This window comes from Pocillopora damicornis, chromosome 14 (assembly GCF_964200805.1).
Source record: "Pocillopora damicornis chromosome 14, jaPocDami1.2, whole genome shotgun sequence".
NCBI classification, from domain to species: Eukaryota; Metazoa; Cnidaria; class Anthozoa; order Scleractinia; family Pocilloporidae; genus Pocillopora; species Pocillopora damicornis.
In genome coordinates, this window is record NC_142683.1 from 18,150,047 (window position 1) to 18,171,101 (window position 21,055).

The window sequence follows — 21,055 nt, forward strand, 5'->3', positions numbered from 1 at the left end:
TTGGTGCTAGATCAAGATTGCAGCTTCTACCTGACAAGTTTGAATATTCTCATTACCTGTTTTCTGAAGAATGTTTGGATATTGTAGGGAGAAGTTTTATGTTAATCACTTCTGGGAGTTGAAGGGTTAATGTTGAGCTTGGGGAGGGGTAGGGATGCAGTTTCTCAGATACTGACACAACACGTAAAAGGATTACTCTGTCAGTTTGAAAATCCCTTTCACCTGCCTTGCTTAAAATATTAAAGTATAACACCTCTAAAATATAAAATCTAATCATTTTAAAATTTTTCACTTGTGGATTAATGCTCGATGGTTAAGTCCCATGCAAAAACAAAGATGTGTAATCTCACATTTGATCACATGTGTGATTCAAAGTGGTATGACACACGTGTGATCCCAATTTTTCATAAGAGGTGCGATTCACTCTTTAACCCACACATTTTTATACTTACATACCTAACAACTTTGCTGGATGATTGTATCTTGGGAATCTTTCATCTGTCCCACAGTAAGGGCATTTGTATCCCTCTACAGGTCCAACTAACCACCTTTGTTCTTCTATTGTGGGGGGAAGTGTTCCTATGTTTTTTGTTACTGTGCCACATCGTGAGCACTTTGGTTTATCCAGCCAGCTAAAAAATGAACCTAAATTCAAACATGATGTATGAGTCAAATTTATCTAAGAGCAATGAAGCAGTTTCCTTTACTTAGTGGCATCCTTGTTTAAAGAAGAGAAACACAACCCTAACTCTAAAAAGCCTCTTGTGATGTTCTGTCACATCATGTTCAAGGATTTTTGCATCTTTGGGATGGATGTGAATCTGTTGACTAAGCAAATTATCTGATCTAAAGACAGCCTTAATATGGATTTTTACAAAACAAAGAGAATGCCTGTTGTTGGACACTCATGAGGCATCAGATTGGAGAACTCTTCAGATATTACAAGAAACTCTAGAGGCATTTTGAGTGCCTGAGCTATTTACCAACTAAGTCTTGAAGAATATTTCCTTTAACCTTTCATAGTGACTGAGTTCTAATATCTCCTCACACTTGAATCAGATATAAACTTTGGGTCTCATGTCAATCAAGGGAATGATCACCTGAATTTAAGAAGCTACTGATAGTCAAACAAATTCACCTTGTCAGTACCATAAGAAATGTTTCGAAAACAGTGTGGAAAATATGAATACTAATCATATTCCAAAGCCTATGTGTACATACCATAAAACCATTTGTTGACCTGATGCATTAAACAATCCCTTTCATCCTTTCCCGTTTGTTCGCTTTCCTTTCTTGCCTCTTTTCTCATTGCAGATACTGGCATCAAATCAAGTGCTTGCTGCTGTAAGCTAGGTTGTTCATAGAGTTGAACCACTTTATCCTGGCTCTGAAGCCTTGCTAAAAAGTATCTTTCATTCTGTTTTTAAAGAACATAAAATTTTTTTAATGTACATATGTCAGAGTATCACAGATGCAACATTTACAGAAATTGAGTATGATGCAATCATCCACTGGCAATGGCTGGGTAATGGCTTCATATGAGTTCCACAGAATAGGGTATTACCAAGAAATGATAATCATTTTATACCATAATTGAACACTCAATATGCAAAAAAAACACTAAAAAATACCACCAACATCGATTTCCGGAGATAAATATTGATTAAGTTTTATCAAAAAGATTATTGAATACTAGCGAAGGGCAATAGAAACAGGTCGTTGGGACTTAGTAGACTATGACTGCTTCACCCTTTACACCCTAAGATCAGTATGCATATTCTCTATACTGCTCTCTATACATTTCCGAAGGTGTTAACAGGGAGAACTTTATTCCTGTGCCTTAAACCTTTTATTCAGGGGTGATAATGGAAGAAGAAATTTGAACATTGTCACTCTTAGGTATTAAAAGGTCAACAAAGGTGAAAATTGCTGTAATTATTGGGTAAAACTTTCAGGACTTTGAAAACCAATTGCTTAGTACAGAGTGATTGCTTAAAACGATGCCTCTTGATACAGGTTTGACTGTATGTTGGTAATAACCAGTAATTCAGTCTTCACTTATATCCTCTGTACAATTGTCCCATTTTTGAACTTCCATGGTTTAATTCTGGTTAAATTTGGTTTGGTAAAATTTCTGCACAGCCCCATACTATTGTTAAACAAATCTGTTTTCCCAACGGCAATGTATTGTTTTTGTCATTGTTTTCTCTATCCAAGAACTAAATGCATAATGTGGTATGTGGCTGTGCGGAAACTTTACCACAACACAACTAAACCATTTTAACACAAAGTTATAACTCTTGAAGTAACAAGAACAAAAAATTATTTAAGGACCATACCTCTGCTTGAAGACGGTCTAAAGTTACAACGTCCATCTTGTTTTACCTACGATCAGATCGTGTAAAGAAAACAAAGTCTGATTAGAAGTTACTACTCATGATGAATCGGATGGCTCAAGCTTGACCTTTACCTTACCTTGATATTTCAAATTAACCTTGTATTCGATGAATGCTTGCAATTTATAGAAGACACTTAAAATTATCCGTGACAAAATTTTTTGTTAAGCAGTGACGGTTAAAATCTGTATCATACTTTATTTTAACGTGCAAATATATTTGACATAAACACCAAACATGACGTAGACCTCTTTTAGGAAAATTTGGAATTATGACAAATTATCCGAATCTAAAATCTTCGAAAGTGAAATAATTTGCACGTATATCAAATGTTTACGCAATGTGAATGCTAAATCATCACGAAATATAGGAAAACCTGTAACATTCAGAAAAAGATCACAAGGTATGACGGATACAAAGAAAACATTTCCATTTCCAGCTACGATAACAAAGTAGAACTACTGTGTATTTGCGCTCTAGACCCAAAGATAGTCAAACTTCAAAGGCTGAGAAACTACCAAGAAAAAAGCTAATTGAATTTCAAGGAAATGGAAATGGAACAAAAAAAAGCTTATCATTACAATAAGAAAATTACTTCACCAAATAAGACATAAAAAACTTCACACTTTACCATCTAAACAGCCAAAAAATTAAATTCTTTATCATCTTCGTCAACAATGCACCTGTGTATTCGGTACAACATAAGTCTTCATACATGACATACTTATATCATTAGAAACTTTCACAAAACTGCTGGCCAAGATAATCGTGGGCGTGGACTCGCTTACTTAACGAAGCATGCTTGTTATGCAGTTAAAGTCATTATTTCTAACGTTTTCTGTCGTAAAATAAGTGAATTTACTACTTTTGATGTACTCTCAAAGTAAGTCTGGGAAATAATGCTGAGCATTTGCCCCTGGCAGCATATACCTCTCCCAATGCAGTGACATTTCGATTAAACATCAACCGGTCTTCTACCGGCTTCTTTTGTTTTGTTAAAGGTGTAGTAAAGTTAATGTAAGATGAAAGCCAAGGCTTACAAAGCCTGGTGATGGAGTAAACACTGACCTCCGGTCCAAGAACTATTCAGATGGACTACCCTAAAATGGACTAACTTCACAAAATCCTATTTCGAATGAGTTCTATTGAAAGCCCTGCTATCTATATACTTTTACTTAAACTGCACGTGCCTCGTTATTTACATACAATATTTTTTAGTTTAAAGTCAAATGTCAACTTCGAGTCAGCGCGGGGAATGGCAATAAATCGTTTCCACTGTCTACTTAGTTTCAGTACCCCTTATTTCACTGAATACTTTTGTCCACTTCAATGGTCTTCAATGCTATTACCTGTTTCGTCTATTAAATAGGCGTTGCCTCTTGTTTATAGATTTACTCAATGACAATAATCGTGATTGACATTAATTCTATAGATTGATTTAAAAGTGTTAGATTATAATGTTTCAAGTCAGTTTTTCAGCGGAATCGAAGTAAGGAAAAAGTTATTCTGTTGTCATTTTTTCTGTCTCTAAATCGGCTTACCTGGAGAATCTGCTAACCTGTAAAGTGAAACTGTTATAACGACCCGCCACAGAAGTAAGTTTACATTGAAGTTTTTTAATTTAGCTACGAGATTACGACTTGATTTCCTTTGTTCTGATTGCGAATTCTAAATGTTTTTCTTGTAGATCGAATAATTAATAAAGCTTGGCTTGATATTATACGGTTTGTGGTGGTCATTTGATCTAACCAGTTCCGAGTAAGGAAACAATACCGTATTGTTTCTGCTTCGAGCTTCACCTCAAAAGTCGCTTGTAAACACGTTCACTCTTTTTTAGTGCAATAGCAACGTGTCGGGTCATACAACATGTCTGTTTGTTTCGCTTTAGATCACCTTGCTGCTGTGGACTACATGTATCACTAAATCTAGAGACGTGAGATGGCTACCTGTGAAAAATCTCCGATGTGCATGGCAGATATCTACGTCAATCTACACACTGAAGCACAAAACAGTGAATATTATCGATATCACGCCTTACTTCATGACCAATACTGAGGGAGTTTACATGACTTCGAGCTATTTTTTGTAGGAAGAACTTTTTAAACAGTTTAAAATAATCGCCTCATTTCATTGACGTTTTTCCATGGCGAGCGAAATACGGAAGATTCAGAGGGTATAGTCCATTTGGGTAGCCAAACCAGGTAGCTCAAGGACTGGGGACCAGTGTTTAGTTCATCACCTATCAAGCCTTTGCCGACAAAACCTTAGCTCGATGAGATAAAAGACGTACCGCTAACGAGGCCAATTCGAATTTGTGTCGTGCAAAACTACAGCTTGAAGAAGACAACAAAATTACAGTGCGGTAAGACATAAAACAAGAAAAAGGTAACGATTTACCTTTACCAAAAGGAAACCGAGGAGGATGGCCGAAGATAAATAAGCCCCACGCAAATTTTTTTAAATCACATACTTTATTCTAAACTTCATTTTAATTAACCTACCATATGCATATCACAAGTTCCTCACGTTAAGAATTTAATTTCTTTTCTTCACTATGCTCTACACTCTGGTGAATTTAAATCTTACTGTACTTGCATCATATCTACTTACTATTAATGAGTCTGGAAACTGCCACAGAAGTTACGAATAAATGCAGACAGAAAATGCAAAGAACAAGTCGAGAATGAATTCTTAAAACGAGTAAATTCGACTAGACAACTAAATATTTTGACTCCTATAAAATGTAATGAACTAAGTTTTCCGCTATCTGTTAAATATAAGCTACAGTAAATGTAAACTACAGTAAAACCCTACTGTAAAAAACTCGTTCGGTTTGACAAGTAACGAAAGCATTCTATGACATTCAAACATTGCTTTTACGAATGGCTGGTCTTAAGAAGTTTCTTGGTTATATCGGGGTTCGTTATAAAAAAAAAACTGATTTACTTCAGCCAACTGATATCTTAGAGTTGACAGAGTAATTTTGGTAAAGCTAAAATCAACGGGATATCCGTATTTGAAAAGATTTTGTGTTCGATAAGTCACGAGTTTTCCTCCTTCTTACTTTTTTTCCCAATTACAGATATCGATGAACGTTTAAATTTTCTTTTCCTTATTTTGCAAGACAACGGTTGTTTCTTAGGTTTTCCTTTAGAATTTTGCGCGGGAAATTGACACACGGACGGCCTGGATTAATGCCCTTTCGCATGCTCGAGTTTGACAACTGTGTTGTTAACAATTTGCTCGTGCGACGAGCTCATTTCAGTAGGATTTTACTGTAGCAACAAACTCTAGGGTCACAAGCCTTAAAGATGAGTATTACGAGAAGGTTCTTTCATAGAGACTAAGATATCCAAGGGATATTCACTTTGACTGCTGAATGACTGACGGAAAATCTGAGCGTGTTGCCAAGCAACGTCTCCTTTCCCGCCACTGATCGTGGCCGTCAATTTGAGAGTTTTGGAGCCACTGAGTACGGACGTTATGGTGGATTCCTGGCCTATTGAAAGGTAGAGGATGAATGTTGAATAAAAACCATACGGTTGATTTTAAACAAACCATAATTCACGAACTTATAGCGCTTTAGCAGTTTGTCTTTCTTCATCTTTTTCTTTTTTTTTTATCCAAAATGTAACTCAGTGCAAGAAAATGAAAACCGTCATAAATTTCCCGCCTATGCAAGGAGCGTTCCGCCTGAATTTTTCCGCCATTGCAGAACACGTTGCAAATCCCCCACTCATGGCAGGACGCGTCTGCAGTTATTGATTTTCCCGCCACTGGAGAGCGCGTCGAACATTTCACGATTTACTGTATAAATAACGCACAAAAGTACAAATATTAAATTGCAAATGAAGAGTTCCTTTCAGTGACGATTTCCTTAATCCACCTCATTACTCATCTATTGAGTAGATTCAGAGATAACGTAACGAGAACACACACCTCCTGATAGCATTTCTACTTGATTCTCCTCATCCCCACTTAGTTTCCAGTCCACCCGTCCAGTCTGAAAAGTGTCGCTCCTAGCTATTATTGTAACACTGTCGATCACAAGATCACAGGAATTTAAATCTATTTGCCAGGTTATATGGCCAGTTGAAGCAGTTTCTGTTCGCGCCAGGTAAACCTGAAAGGGTAGTGAAAGAACTTAGATTTTAGATGTCAAATGTTCGCAATAAACTGTGTTAATAAGTAGTTTTTCAGTAACCGAAGATTTGCTAACGCACACTCTTACCATTTTCCAGTCCCTCTCGACTTTACGTGTGATAGAACTGAATGAAGCCACTCTCGACTGCCAACCAGAAAGGTCTAACTCTCTATCATAACCTCGGAAATATTTATTCATCACACAATTAAAGCACAGGCGTAGTCTACAAGGAGAGAAAAAAAGCGAGTAGGGTCAATTTTCAGTTGAGTGTTGATAGGAAAGAGGGTTACAATTACTTTGCTTCAATACACTCCCTGACTGATCTTGAAGACGCACACTTTCTCCTCAGCCATACAGCGAAACTAAAACCAACCAGGGTTTAAATTTAATCTCCAAACCCTGACATCAGTATGCATATTCTCTATACTGTTCTCTATACATTTCCTACGGTGCCGACGAGAAGAATTTGTTTAACAATCAAGAGCCTCTTTAAATGGTAATCATTTCCTTCATTCTCGTGACCTTATTGTGTGATTATGGGGTGATATTGTAAAGAGAAATTCGATTCTAATCACTCTTAGGCGACAAAGGGTTAAAGAACCAGACCCCTTTGTAAGTCTGGCCTGCAGAGCAAGCGTAATTTTGGCGAGAGAGTGCTCAGTGATTTCCTAACGAAAATTATGACCGCCATCTTTGATTTTAATGGCAACGGAAGGCTATGGAGAGAAAGAAATTTGTAATTTGGTGGTCGACAGTGGGGGAGTGAAGATCATTGTCCAGTTGGCCAACTCAGGCTCGTTTCACGATTGAAAATTGTCAGCACTCTTTGCGGTAATTCAACCCGGGCTCGTGCGATAAAGCCGTTGGGCTTTGTCACCAAACGACTCGTTTCGATTACGTTGATATTTCTGTTCCTACCTTTTTTCCTTGATTTCCTCGTCAGTAGGTTTATAAATATAAGGCTCGTGCTAAAAGGGAAGAAGAAAAGACAGGAAACATCTTTCAAGCAACTGAGCAGAAGAACTTATTCAAAATACACATACATGATAACTTGGGGAAGGAAAGACAGGGAAGCTGGAAATAAGGCTGTGGATGAAGCTACATTTCCGTTTGCGAATTTTTTTCAATCATCATTTGTAATCCGAGTTATTTTTCGTCATTATTGACTACCCATCTTCCTTCTTTGTCTATTCCTGCCTAAGCTGTAATTTTCTATCCTAACAGACTTACGTTTTACAGTCTCCTTCTCGAGGTGGGTGTAATTTTGCACTAACAGAAAAGGGCAGAAAACAGGCAGTTTATGATTCACCTTCTCTTCATCTGCTTGTTGTTTTGTTTCGCCTCGAAGCAGCCTCCAGGCCAAAGAACCTGACACTCGACCCTGCAGTTCATCATGACGCACAGACTTTATGGTAAAGAACTCAACCAATTCCTTCACCTGACGCTCCGCCAAAACTTTTCGCCTAGCTTCACTAAAGTTTCTTTGATGCTAAAAATTAACGATATATTTTAGTAAGCTGGTGAAGGTGGCAAGGAGGTGGTGAAGGATAACCCATAAATTTCAGCAGATGCAGATGTCCGCGCCTGCTCTAAAATTGACACTTACAGTACATCCCCTCGTCTTTTCCAAAAGCCAAATTATGTACACTAATTTGACTGTCACGGTCAGCTGTTTTTCCTGCTTTTAAAGTTACTTATTAATCCCAGAAACTAGCGAGTGAGCGCTTTTTGTCATTTCTTTTCAACAGTTCTTTTAAGGAATTAATTCCAACCACTAACTCGAATATTGCATGTTTTCGTGCCATTTACGCCAGTTATTCGTATTCCGACTTTTCTCTCCTTTTATGCATTTTCCCGCCTTTTTCGCCAGTTACTCGCTTCCTGTCTTCGACGCCAGTTATTCGTTTTCCCGCCTTTTTCACCCGTCACTCGTTTTCCCGCCTTTCTCGCCCGTTATTCGTTACCCACAGTCTCTGGCGTTTTCGACAGGCTTTTAGTTCACCAATCACCATCAGTTCTTCACTTTCCCGCGCTTTTGACCAGCGATTCGTTTCTCTGTTTCTCACCGCTGATCCTTTCCCCGCGCTTTTTGCGAATGACTTATTTTCTCTTGTTTTCCTTCCTTTCACTGTCGCATATTTACCCACGCTGAATCTCACCTCTTCAGTCATTCTGTTTAACTTCTCCACTAACCAGGCTTCTGACACTAAATTTCTCGCCTTTTTCACCTCCTCATGCTTGGCAGAGTATCGCCATGTCACATCCAAAACCTATATCCAAATTAAACACGCACAGCATGAAAAATAAATGTCGAGTACTCCTATTGTTGAATGATCTACAACTGCAGCTATCATACTAACCTGCTCATGAGAGAACGCTATGATATAACTGAGTCTCTTTCCCCAGCCAGCCTCATAAAGCAGCGGTTTATCGCAGGCGTTTTCACAGGAGTCACAATGCAGCCATCTCTGCTGAGCTTCAGAATACACTTCTGTCCATACGTGATCTGTCCAATCCAAAATGTGTCGCGCCTCAAATCCTACAGCTCGACAGCATAATGTGAAACAATTGGCCCATTCACCGCATCGGCCTCTGCGTGTTTCTACAAATGAATGAATAAAAACATAAAGTCAATGACAAGAATTTCAGTGACACACTCGGCTGCGCCTTGCAAGCCATTTTTTTTTCGTACCGCATTTTGACGCCATCTGTGATCTATTGCTGTACAGACATACGGCAACAGGGAATCTATTTGTTCAATAAAAATGAATTGTTGACTGAAAAGATGTTGTCGCACATTCTCACCTAAAAGTTTTGCAGGGTGATTGTATCTTGGGAATCTTGTAACCTTTCCACAGTAAACACATTTATAACTCTCCACGTTCCCAGCCCCCCAGGCCATTTCCTCAGGTGTCGGGGGAACCACACCAATAGCGAACGTCAGAGAACCACATGACGGGCAGGAAGGTTTGTCAACCCACTTGAAAAAAGTACCTGGAACATAAGAAAGAAAACGCTGTCAATTTACATTGTAGCTGATCTATGCCACCTCGGATACATAGAACATGAAGCAAATTCATATTCTACCACAATTGGTTGTAATCTGATTGGCAAATTAGTCGCAATCTGACTGGCCAATTTTGCGTTGTCAATAAGAGTACAAACAACGCTTCTCGCGTCAACGTGTCACGCAATGGTCACGCACTGAAAGAATCGTTTCATTTGATGTTAAGATTGTGATTGCGCCTCGTAATTCCACATCATTTTGACCACTGTGATCACAAATATAGCTGTCGATAAGAGTACAGACCACACTAGACCGCTGACAATTTGTTATTTCTGTACATTTACCTTTAAACCAATTTAGAAGTTCTAACACAAGGCAATCTCTTTCATCTACCCCACCATCCCCTCCCTGCTTAGTTCTCTCGCTGGCTTCTTTAGCTCTCTTCTCTAACTCAGCCAGAGGAATCATTTCCCGCGCTCTCCGTTGCAAATCTTTATCTTCGTAAAGAAGCACATGTTGTAACGAGCTATGAAGTCTCACAAGAAAGTCCCTTTCCTTGTCCTATAATAACAAAAAATGAAAAGAGTTTTTCATTAGGATTGTTCTTGAAAGTAAAGAACCCTAGGCCACCATGCTGATGTTAAACCCTCTTCACTCAAACAGGGGGAAATCAGGACCATAATAGGGACGGGAAATTTTGATGGGGGAGGGGTCCAAGACTACTTCTCGACCAACACTCTCCTATCAGTCCCCCCTTTTTAGCCTCAATTTTACTATAAAATCAGCCAATAGAGAAGTAAGAAGCCTTCTTTTTATTGCAAGAATTTTGGTGTCAGACAAGTAGTACAAAAACCCAAAGATATGACAGGAGTGGGGGGTTGGTGTGCTCTGAACGACCTCTACCCACCATGTGAATCTACCACTTCTTAGAATCACATTCTTTTAATTATGGAGCACTCTGGACTACTTCTGATTCTCCTGGATGGAATTCAGGTTTCTTTGACAATTCATTTGACAACGCAACTTGTTTATAATCCTAGGCTAACAGAGGCACTGCAAGAATTGAGCATCTTATCAAGGAACACCAACAAAATGATCATTCAGAGATTGGTTTTGTGCCCCTGATCTTAAGGACAACTGGGGCATCGTGCCTCCTTCCTCTTCTTATTATTAACAAGGGGTTATTTGAAGAGAAGACAAAATCATTACCGACGGATTAGCAGCTGGACTTGAAACAATAGTTGGTTGTGCGCAGGAAGGACCATTGCTTTGAGGTTGGTTGACTGGTGCTGGAGTTGGAGTAGGTTCAAGTTCCTGTGCATTGCTATGACGACTTCTCTCGTCATTCAATGCCTCCTGAAGAATCAACATATTTTCTAAGGATTCACCTTGTGGGCACACTAGTTGATCACCTCTCTGCAAAATTAGACACAAATTGTTAATTGCCATCTTAAGCAAGTTATTTTTGCCTAATCTTACCATTATTGCTATTAAAAATAATCATACAATTATCAAAATACCATACACAAAATCTGCACAACAACCAATTTCCAGTTTTTAGTGGAACTGAATGCATAATTCACCAGTAACCTCTTTTTTTTAAATTTGATATTTAGAATTTGTTCAAAGGTAGGTTCAAACTTTATGGAATGCCTAGGAAATTTTAACTGAGTAGTTTCCAAACAACAGGGATTTTGGGTTTTGTGGTCTCCTTCCAAACTTATTGTAGCCTTTGAAACTAGTGGGTATAACCTTATGAAACAACATGGCCTCACAATAACATGGCCACCTACTTTAAACATATCAACAGCCCTGATGAAACTCAAGTGTTTTGATCAGTACTACCTCTTTGAATCCCATGGTGAAGAGGCATTCCACAGCTCCATTTACTGGAAGAAGCCGTGACTGGAAAATCTTGTTGCTGACTTTAATGGCTCGGTACTTTGGATTATCAGGATTGTTGATGATGTTGGATGCAAACCTAAGCAGAAGCTGTGACACATCCATGAAGACTTCCCGCGGGTTGTCCAGGAGCTGTTCAAAACAGTCCCAGCTACGACCTGTTGCAACTCTCTTAGGATCCACAGACTGAAATAAAACATGGAAAGTCACATTAATAACATAAAGTACAAGCAATAAAAGGATGAAGACCACTGACAAATATTACACAAATTCAAAGCAGGCTACAGTGCTGTAACTCATCCCAGTCTCTACAGCATGATGTGAAAGTTGGTATCACAGCTTCTAGGTGGGGGTGACTACCCTTCTCCAGAATTCATCAAGTTTTTCTAGTCCAAAAGTTCAGGGATAATAGTATAAGGTGGGATCCTTGTGATCTCCAGATGAGTTCCTGCAAATCTATCAGAAGAAGGTTTTACTTCAGATTGCAACAAATCTTCTGAAGCTCAGTCTCTGATGTAAAAACCTGTAAAAACCAGTTAGAGGACAGAGGACAGGGAACAAGAGCCCAGTAGAAAAGGTGGGGGGAAGGGGGCAGGTTAGGTTAAGGTGACTGGTAAGGAGAGTGCAGAAAGGGAAAAATAAATGTACAATTGCAAGAATGCTTCAGAATTAATTTGCAGTGTTTTTCAATTTAAGAGTAAGCAGCTGGCATCAAAATTGAGGAAAGATGGAAAGCACAGCATACAAGACTATTACTCCCCCTTGTTCCCTTCAACTTGTTCCAGCCTGTTGTGTTCAAAAGAAGGTTACTCCCCCCACCCCTCCTGTCTCACTCTTGGACTTGTCCCAGCCCGGTGTATCAGCTGAGAAACAAACTAGTGTCTTACCTGCTGACTTTCAAATAAAATTGGCAATAAACAATTAATAAAGACATAAGTACCACTGTCTCCACAGCGCCTCCAATCCACTGATTGATTTTGTCTTCCAGGCCTTTGGGGTTCGCTCCCTGCATTTCATCCACTTTCTTTCTGTTCTTGAAGAAGAAGAATGTTGGCATGGCACTGATTCCCTGCTGTACAGCAGTTCTCTAGAGAAAGAATAAAATAAACAAAAAGACAATTGACACCAAAAAAAGGTAATAACTACTTACAGTACCTCTTAACTCAAGGGAGAAGACATTTGCTTGACCCGTTTAACTCCTACACAAGACTAAACCTTTAACTCCCAAGATCTCATTAGTAATTCTCCTTTCTGTCTCCTATACAATTATTCTGAAGTTACTTCTGAGAATTTGGTATTGGATCTACTTATAATCCCCTAATTGATACTTTACTTAGTTCTCATCATTTGTCTTCTTGATTTTGTATTGACATTGTAAGGAGAAATTCTGTTTTGGTCACTCAGGGTAGTTAAAGGGTTAACAGGTAACTTCTCCCTATCATATCCATACATTATTCAGCAAACACGTAATGAGAATACTCAAACTTATCAGGTGGTTGTTATCTTGATCTAACAACAAATTCTTGTAGCTAATTTATGAGGAAATATGTAGCAGCTAGAGGGGAAATTTAACTATAAGGTCTTGGCTGTAGAAAGGTCTAAGTTGACATTTACAGTTCAAAGCATATCACTCAAGGGGCACAAATGGAATCTGTATTTTGCCTGAAGAAAAATGTGTGAAATGGTCTCAGTCTTCTGTGCATATCTGAACTACACACATTGTAACTTTACTGTCTGATCCTCTGTCAATTGATCCACAGCAGAGGTAAACCATACACAAGGTTTCTGCATGTGTGTAGCAAGCCTGTACAGAGGTTGTATAGACAAACCTTCTTCATTATCTGTTTCTCTTTGCATGCTGCAAAAAAATTATCAGACAGTGAATGACACTCCATTTATTGCTCACCTGACACTTCTCAACATCAACAGTCAGAAAAACAGCTGCTGAATATTTCACACTCAAATTTGAAAACACAGGGGCCATCATACGGCATGGGCCACACCTACATGAACAAATCAGAACAGATCACAAAATTAATCATCACAGAACTTGCCAGAGTCTAAGATCTAATAAATATAACAAGATTTAATGAATCAGGAACATCCTTAGATAAAGATGGAAACTGAAAAATTCATCTTTTATCTTTGTTGCTTTTCTTTGGTTTCTTGAAAAGATCAAGCAAAAAAATGGAAAAGAAGGCTTCAATAAAAGAAAACATATACACATATTTTCAAATAATTGCACAAACAGCCAATAGACACTCAACAATAGTTCAAGTCTAACCATCTGCTGTTTCATTTATGATATTCTGAATCTCTTGAATATGGACAGATAAAATTTGATAGGGAAGTTTGCCTTCAGGTTTATTTGCTCAGAGCATGTCTACAGATATCAAAGCATATCCATACATTGTTTACAATTTATAAGTATTAATTTCAAAAAGAGATCATATCATACATTAGGATTTTTTGTAACTAGTGTTCTCATTATGACCTGAGGAAGGCGTCTCCCAAACAAAAGTAAAGGCTTAAAATAATGAAAAAGAAATGAATAGTTTCAAAAGCACAAATAACAAGACATGGGCGGCTATTGGCAGTGATCGATCACCCGGCCCCGCCTTGTATCGAGAGCCCTGTACTTGTGGTTTTCAACCCAAAGTAACTTAGAAATTTATGGATAATAACTTGAACCGTAAATGATCTGGTGGGTCTCAGAAACTAAAATCTCAAGTTTTTAAACACACTTAAAGAGAAACAATTTCAGTAAAGATGACAAATTTCTTTGTCTAAGATGTACTTTCAAACACGATCACTATAATTCTAATCATTAGTGATTCAGTTCTCATAAACAAATCAATTTAGGTTACTCGTGCGTAGCCACTAGCTCGTCTGTTTCATATTTCAGTGTTACAGCGGAAAACCAGAAAACTGATTACAAAAAAACTGAAGCAAAACTAAACAATGCGCTTAAAATTTTAATCACGCATAGGTGAAAGACGATCGAGAATCTTCCATGAAAAAAAAACTTCCTGTGCAAGACAGAACCTTCGATCCAGGAATCAGACAAGTACAAACTACAACTTTACGTATTTAAATAAAGTAATTTGAGTCTATTGTGACAACTGATGTAGTAAAACAGCGATACATAATCTTACCAAGATGCATTAAAATCTACCACGACCAGTCTGTTCCCAGCTTGATTGAGTTGTTGCTGAAATTGGCTGTCGTCTTCAATGACTATGGAGTTTCCGTGATTACTAACGGAAGCCATATTGTTGTTTTCCTCAGCGGAGTTATAAAAATAAATCTCGACAGAATGATGGATTACGGCTGAGAGTTTTCAAGACACCAAACATTAAGGATTTCGTCGTGAAAGACAGTTTTTCCTTGCCGTTCAGAATGGGATTAAAGGAGGAAAACCGCAAAAAAATGATTTTCCTCTTCGAATGGGTAACTGAGAGCCAGCGGTGTTCAGATGAATCAGCAGCGGTTCTCATTCTAAAGCTTCATGTTGGCGACATAAACAATAAACAAAATACACCGTGTAATATCACTAAGTATGGTGAGCAAATTATCTTATCAGTACAGCCACTGATAAAACACGCTCAAAAAATTAAGAGGAACTTATTTCCCCACGGAAAATTCTCATTCATTTAATCAAACGCCCACTCTCTCTAATGATATTCTCAATAACATAATCTGCGCGATTTGATCCGTTACAACCGGCTGTAGATTGATTAAAAGATATATGATTATAATATCACAGACATAATAACACACGTTTTATTTAGTTGATCTACCAGGTCACATGAATAAAGGAGGCAAGTTTCTAAAGAAACTGTGATGCTGCGTCACTTGGGTTATCACAAGATAATTTAGTTTTTAGAGCTGTAAAACTCTAAAACAAAAATTTATCTTTCAAATCAGCTTCCTATTGCTCGCGGCATGAACGGATGCTTCTCAGTCAACTGACTTATTATTGGTTTTTTTTTCCGTTTATTTTTCTCGTTACCGTGCCCCGATCAAAAGCGTAGCTCCATCTTTCTTTATATAAAACAAACCCAACCCACAATTCCTCGATTCCCTTTGACGAAGGGCTAACGCTTGAAAAGTTAGCTTTAGAAACTCCTTACGGCCAATTTGCACTATCAGTTAAGGGGGAAATAAACAGGAAAAAAATAGAACTGACCCGAGATAAGCACAAGTACTTGCGTCTGTTCCGTTCAAACTCCTTTTTCCCTCAAACAACAATTCCAAAATAAAAACATAAATCATGTTGGTAATCCTGTGTAATCATATGGGTAAAGTAACCTTCCATTTCAAAATATTCTTGTTTTGGTAAGCTTGTGCAAGTTTCTGTCTCGGTTAATGTAGATTGTCAACCAAAGAAATGCATACTGCTTACCTCATTTTTTAACACACCTCTCTCTATCGTATCTTTTATCTTTCATCGTATCTTATCATGAGAAGCCTTCTTCTCCAATGATTGGCTCGTGTGGAGGCCTGAGAACTGAAAACTCCCAATGGGGGAGGGGAGGGGAACTTACGGCAACAATGCCTGCAACAAGCTCTGGTCTTATAATTGTTTTAAAGTTAATTATCGATGAGTCGCGCCTTCATCACAGTGATCGTCCTGGATGTACATTTTCAGTTTCTGACTTCGAGTTACTTTGCACCTCTTTGGCACTTAGTAATTTCGACACAAAAAAATTCATGATGTTTGACGCAGCCTCTCGGTAATTTTAGGGCTGACTTCATTTTGTGTTGAGAAGTGTCAAATTAGAAACTGTTTTGCATAAATAAATCTTGTAGTCACGAGTTAAACAAAACATTGAACATATTTGGGAATCAACGCTCACAAGTTTACCTGCGCAACTGTGAGTTGTCAATCAAAACAAGTGACAGTCTTTGAAAGCATCATTGACTTTGAATGGCTTGCCTCTGTCTTGAATCTGTTTACAATATTTTTTGTGGATTCATCGTCTTAGCTTCATTCAAATCTTTTGTTAATCCAACGGTTGTGTATATAATTTCCTACTGGGCCGCATAAAGCTTGTAACGTCGAGTCCAAAGACAGGACAAAACCTATTTAATCTCCGGTCTTTTTCTTTTAATTTACCGTCGGATACTGGCCGCTCAATACTTAGCACTCTTGACATTACCCTCGAGATTCGGTTGTTCTACGAGAATGTGTTGAATCACGACTTAAAATGTAGATTGGGAACAAAAAGCCGAGTGAAATCTCGCCAACGAAGCTTTCAGAGTAACTGGTCGACGTACTGTTGCGACTAAAAGATTATTCACGCTGATTAAGATGACAGCACAAGCAGAGGAAAGAGACGAAACTCCGCAAGAGATATTATTGGCCTTGAAGAAAGAAATGGTACGTGATATACGTTATTTTGAGTTGAATGAATCGAGACTACAATTTTAACGTTACCAAGCCAAAGTGAAATAGTTTTTCTGGCCTTTCTTGAACTTTCTCCACTACAAAAATATCAAATTACTCTTTAATAGTTACAATAGCTTTGCTGTGATCGTTTGAAAGTAATTAAAATGTTGGATAATTAGGTTGAGGAAAAAATAAATCTAACGAAATCAAATTCAGTAATGTTAATTACGCAGCGTTAAATTGACTGACTGTAAATTCGGCAAGTCCCTGGCTAAATATCCCTAACAAGAAAATTCAGAAGGAAAATTGTGTTATTTCGACAAAAATCTTTTTTAAGCGTTCATTTTAAGGTCATAGTGTTATGGCGGAAATTCTCTGTTCTCTCTTATCGAACTGATGTTATTTTTTTTGAAAGCAAACGAGATTTGCATTAATGCGCACACACAATACTAAAACACGCTGTTTATTGAGAACTTTCGAGTTCTAAAGGAAAATTTGGAAGCCTTAATTTCGTAAGAAGATCCACAAAGTGCTATGAAATCTTTAAACTGTCTATGGAAATTCGTGACAAAAATTTTACTCTTACGAAATTTACCTCATTATGCTAAATGGTTTTGTTCGATAACAAAACCTTTCTTGACCGCCAGTGAAGTCTGTCATAGAAAGAATATTAAGAGGACTGAATCAGTGAATCAGTTTTTGACTTCCTCAAAGGAAAAAGGAAGTCGTTTAAATAGTTGGGAAAATATATATTGATCAGATCTTGATCAGTCAGGAGCAAAAAATCTGTCGACGCAACAGCTTGTTCTGAAGTTTAGAAGAAACTGTAATAAATTATCCAACCAAAAAAACAACAACAACATTAACACGGTTCAAGGATTCACAATGAATTGAATACGTTTTACAAGGTTGCCCCATTGACTCATTGGCCAAGAGTTGGAAGTGTTTTCTGTTTCTCTAAGATTTATTTTTACCTATAAATCTAAACATTTATTATTGTTCACTTGCAGTCTGTTTTTGATTAGAGCTGAGTTGTCTTGCAAATTGTAGTCTATGAAGGAAATTTGTAGATAACTTCCGTTTGACTTTGGCCGATAATGTGGTACCGAAATAAATTTTAAAACTTGATGTTTTAACTATGGGACATTTCAATCGTTGGGTACGATAAGAGATGGGAAAAAGTGTCCTCTTAATGAAGGCGTTGCTTCAGTAAAAGAATATGTACCAGGGTCATGGGAAGCTTTTAATACTGGGACCAAAATTTATGTCCTTGGAATAACTTTGTCCAAGGAAATGATTTATTTGTTTTTAAATTCCTTGCCTCAATTACCGTTGGAATTCGAATGGCGCTGCCAAATTAAAAGCAGGGAATTTGGAAAAATGTTAAAAAAAGAATCACGGATCAGAAACAGAGGAAATGATATAGAGTGGGTAAAGAGAAAGATTTTTTATTAGGTAGTCACACAATACTACGTAAGTTCGCACCTGGTTTGAAAAGCGTTTTTGTTTTTGTTCCAATTAGAATTATCTCAAAGACGAGGAAAGCTCCCTAAAAGCTCAGCTTCTTTCACTCAACAAACAGTTCCAGCTACTGGTGAAATCTGCCGCCGAGATATATCCGGAAGTTTTGGACGAAGAATTTCCTAAGAAGGCCACTGCCAGGCAACGAAACAGACTTCTTCATAGACCATTCAAAAGTCCGGACAGTGACACAGGAAAGGCAGTTGGGGCCACAAGGTCACCAAGCTTTACCAGGGGTAGCTATAAGTCACAGGAATCCCCTCTTAGAAGACCGGTGTTTGATTTGAAACGATTCCCGCGACGGTACATAAGATTGACCAGCGAGGAGGCAGCGGCGCAGATTCAGGAACAGTTTGAAAAAAGCACTAATGCAGCTTCGGGGATTGACGCCAGGAAAATAAGAAGCTCGTTACCAAATTCGCCTACAGACGAAACGGTCATAAGCCCTGTGGTCAGTACAGAAACCCCTGACGATGAACGGAGAAAAAGACTGAAGAAAAAGATGTTAGAGTCAAGAAAAGTCGACGTTGTAAATTTAGGTTTGTTTTGAGATCCTTTTTAAGGGGTTATCTTCTCACGTCCTAATCTCGTACCCAGATCCTACCGTGTTACTATAAATTACATTCGCTTGGCCATGCAAGGTATGGGTACGAAACTGTTCACATCCCTTGACATTCCCCCCTACAAATGCCCCTCCCCTCCCCCCAAAAAATAGCTCAAGGTATTAGCCATTTGGAAGAGGGAGGACGTATGGGACACCTCTCTTTTAAATTAATGACACTCACCATCTCTCACGTTTCTCACCATCTTTATAAAGTTCAATAATTGAGCAAAAGTATACTTACCTTGTTCGACCGCTTAGTTTATATCAGGATGCCAATTAACTATTTATAAAATGTAGAGCTTAAAGTCATTCAATACAAGTAATACATTAGTATTGTAAGGCAGATTTGTACATACGAGTCACGGAGCAATTTTTTAGTTGAGTGTCAAAATAATTCAGAATTGCTCTGGTTTTGCTTTACTTTGCTCTGTGATTGGTCCAGAAAACTTGCGCCATCTTGTTAACCAAAACTTAATTCAATAGGAATTGGGTAGCTCACGTTTTCGCGCGGTAAAAAATGGTGCACAATTTGGTCAAATTTTTTCAAGTTAAATTGGATCACTACTGTTATAATCTTTTGTTTTTAGTGATCGTCTTGGTAACTTTGGCTCAGATAATCAATACATATCAATACTTAATTCAAAGAAAAATATATTACGTTAAGTATACTTTGAACGCGTCAAGGTTTTACACAAAAAATATAAATAGTATAAATAGTATTGTTCAGCAAATGACCCGTCAATTGACAAAATATATCGACATACGTAAATAATCATGTTTTTGAGATTGAATTAAATTATTTGTTCAATACAAGTTTCCCTCTTGTCTTGAATTAAATGGAACGATATTTTACTGAGTAAAGCTATTTTTACCGCAGCTGTGATAAAGAGATCAAAATACAAACTGATTTTGATGGAACTTATTTAAAGATCTAAAAAAACACAGGGATTATTTCTATTATCGGACTCGTGATTTCACTATCTATCTGAATATTTTTATTCAGGGAACTTATGCGCAATAGTTTAGAAGTGGTCTCATATGGTATTTTAGAACCGAAGCAAATATTTTTATCTAAGTTTCTCGAATGCGCAAAAGAAATGGCTTTCAATGTATTTTGGCCTAGTTATCCAAGTGAACGAAGAACCGTGTCTTCCTCAGACTAGGCTGCGCGTAGGCTATAATTAGCGCTACGACGTGGCAGTGAAGTTGAAGCACGCGAGAATCGAGCGTGCGAGGTCTGGCACTTTGTGCCCGGACCTTCTCGGACTTCTCGCGCGTTCGTATCTCTCCAGGAGGAGAAACGCGTGGGCTTTTCCGCTCTTGTAGCAGCCCCAATGGAAGCCTGCTTGCAGTTTTAATACGGTCGTGAAGAGAATATTTGGAGACAATCTAGACGAGTACTAGATTTCTTTTTTCACTTTTAAGAGACTGGGTTCGTTGTAATTGTGATTTTGATCTCGCGTCTGTTACTACGTTCAAAGACCTCGTATCTTCTTGATGTCATCTTACAACAAAACGCAAAAAAAAAACCCCAGAAATATTACTAAATGGTACGATGCCTTTTTTTTTCAAAATATAAAAAAATTGGAATATACACCTTTTGTAAATTGGCATCCTCTCGAATAATCGCAGTATCCACGAGTCGAAAATGAAATTTTACGAAATTCAGACGGTTGATTACCTTGGCCAGAAAAATAATTGACGGTTTCATTCGCTCTTAGAAGCGTCAAGTAACGGAGCAGTTGACACAAGCGGAGAAGCTACGAGAGGTTTAGGACGCATAACAGTAATAATAAACGTACGCGGCCAAAAGCGCACGTCAAAACCGCCAGCTAAGCAAGCTACAAATACTACGGAAATTTCAAATCGCATAGACTAATAGCAGATTCTCATCTCCTTCGTGCGAGTAAAAAACAAATTAGCCAAAAAAAATTGATGTTAGCGCACCACGCGGAACTTTTCGTGCGCTACCCTCTCAGAGTCTTGCGCAGCGCGCTGAGATCAGTTTTGTTTTACGCTAAGTTTTTTTACTCTTGTGACGGACTTTCACGCGAAGGAGGGACTACTTGTAATCTGCAAATCGCATGAG

General features: G+C 38.1%; 3 protein-coding genes across 4 annotated transcripts in view; 1 reads left to right on the top strand and 2 right to left on the bottom strand.

Moving 5' to 3' along the window:
* The window catches only part of LOC113673876 (peptide-N(4)-(N-acetyl-beta-glucosaminyl)asparagine amidase), a 10,003-nt gene extending 6,866 nt beyond the window's left edge, over positions 1 to 3,137 (bottom strand). Inside the window, exons 1-4 of one of the 2 annotated variants that reach the window (XM_027190333.2) lie at positions 3,028 to 3,137; positions 2,340 to 2,385; positions 1,222 to 1,417; positions 457 to 645 (exon numbers count right to left, since the gene is read on the bottom strand). In XM_027190333.2, the coding sequence (XP_027046134.2) occupies positions 457 to 645; positions 1,222 to 1,417; positions 2,340 to 2,375 (421 nt within the window). In that variant the 5' untranslated portion in view covers positions 2,376 to 2,385; positions 3,028 to 3,137. Of the gene's footprint in view, positions 1 to 456; positions 646 to 1,221; positions 1,418 to 2,339; positions 2,386 to 2,475; positions 2,600 to 3,027 lie in introns of those variants that run through there. The other variant, XM_089194701.1, reaches the window with a different exon arrangement.
* Positions 3,138 to 4,848: 1,711 nt separating this feature from the next.
* LOC113673879 (peptide-N(4)-(N-acetyl-beta-glucosaminyl)asparagine amidase) lies at positions 4,849 to 15,069 on the bottom strand. Its single transcript, XM_089194703.1, has 14 exons — positions 14,605 to 15,069; positions 13,356 to 13,452; positions 12,390 to 12,536; positions 11,393 to 11,635; positions 10,757 to 10,963; positions 9,892 to 10,108; positions 9,346 to 9,534; positions 8,901 to 9,142; positions 8,700 to 8,810; positions 7,850 to 8,029; positions 7,459 to 7,508; positions 6,628 to 6,763; positions 6,336 to 6,519; positions 4,849 to 5,895 (listed from the first exon to the last, which is right to left on the bottom strand). Exons 1-14 carry the CDS (start codon positions 14,718 to 14,720, stop codon positions 5,702 to 5,704), a joined length of 2,313 nt encoding a protein of 770 aa, XP_089050829.1. The 5' UTR covers positions 14,721 to 15,069; the 3' UTR covers positions 4,849 to 5,701.
* A 1,196-nt stretch (positions 15,070 to 16,265) lies between these two features.
* On the top strand, positions 16,266 to 19,779 carry LOC113673899 (uncharacterized). The gene is made up of 2 exons (XM_027190364.2): positions 16,266 to 16,832; positions 18,364 to 19,779. The coding sequence occupies exons 1-2, from the start codon at positions 16,764 to 16,766 to the stop codon at positions 18,910 to 18,912; spliced, it is 618 nt and encodes a 205-aa protein (XP_027046165.2). The 5' UTR covers positions 16,266 to 16,763; the 3' UTR covers positions 18,913 to 19,779.
* The last annotated feature ends 1,276 nt before the right edge of the window (positions 19,780 to 21,055 follow it).

Coding starts and splice junctions, on each gene's coding strand:
- LOC113673879 (XM_089194703.1), bottom strand. CDS start 14,720: ATGGCTTCCGTTAGTAATCACGGAAACTCCATAGTCATTGAAGACGAC. Junction 9,535..9,891: donor ACTTCTAAATTGGTTTAAAG/GTAAATGTACAG, acceptor CTTATGTTCCAG/GTACTTTTTTCAAGTGGGTT. Junction 9,143..9,345: donor TCACCCTGCAAAACTTTTAG/GTGAGAATGTGC, acceptor ATTCATTTGTAG/AAACACGCAGAGGCCGATGC.
- LOC113673899 (XM_027190364.2), top strand. CDS start 16,764: ATGACAGCACAAGCAGAGGAAAGAGACGAAACTCCGCAAGAGATATTA. Junction 16,833..18,363: donor TGGCCTTGAAGAAAGAAATG/GTACGTGATATA, acceptor TGTTCCAATTAG/AATTATCTCAAAGACGAGGA.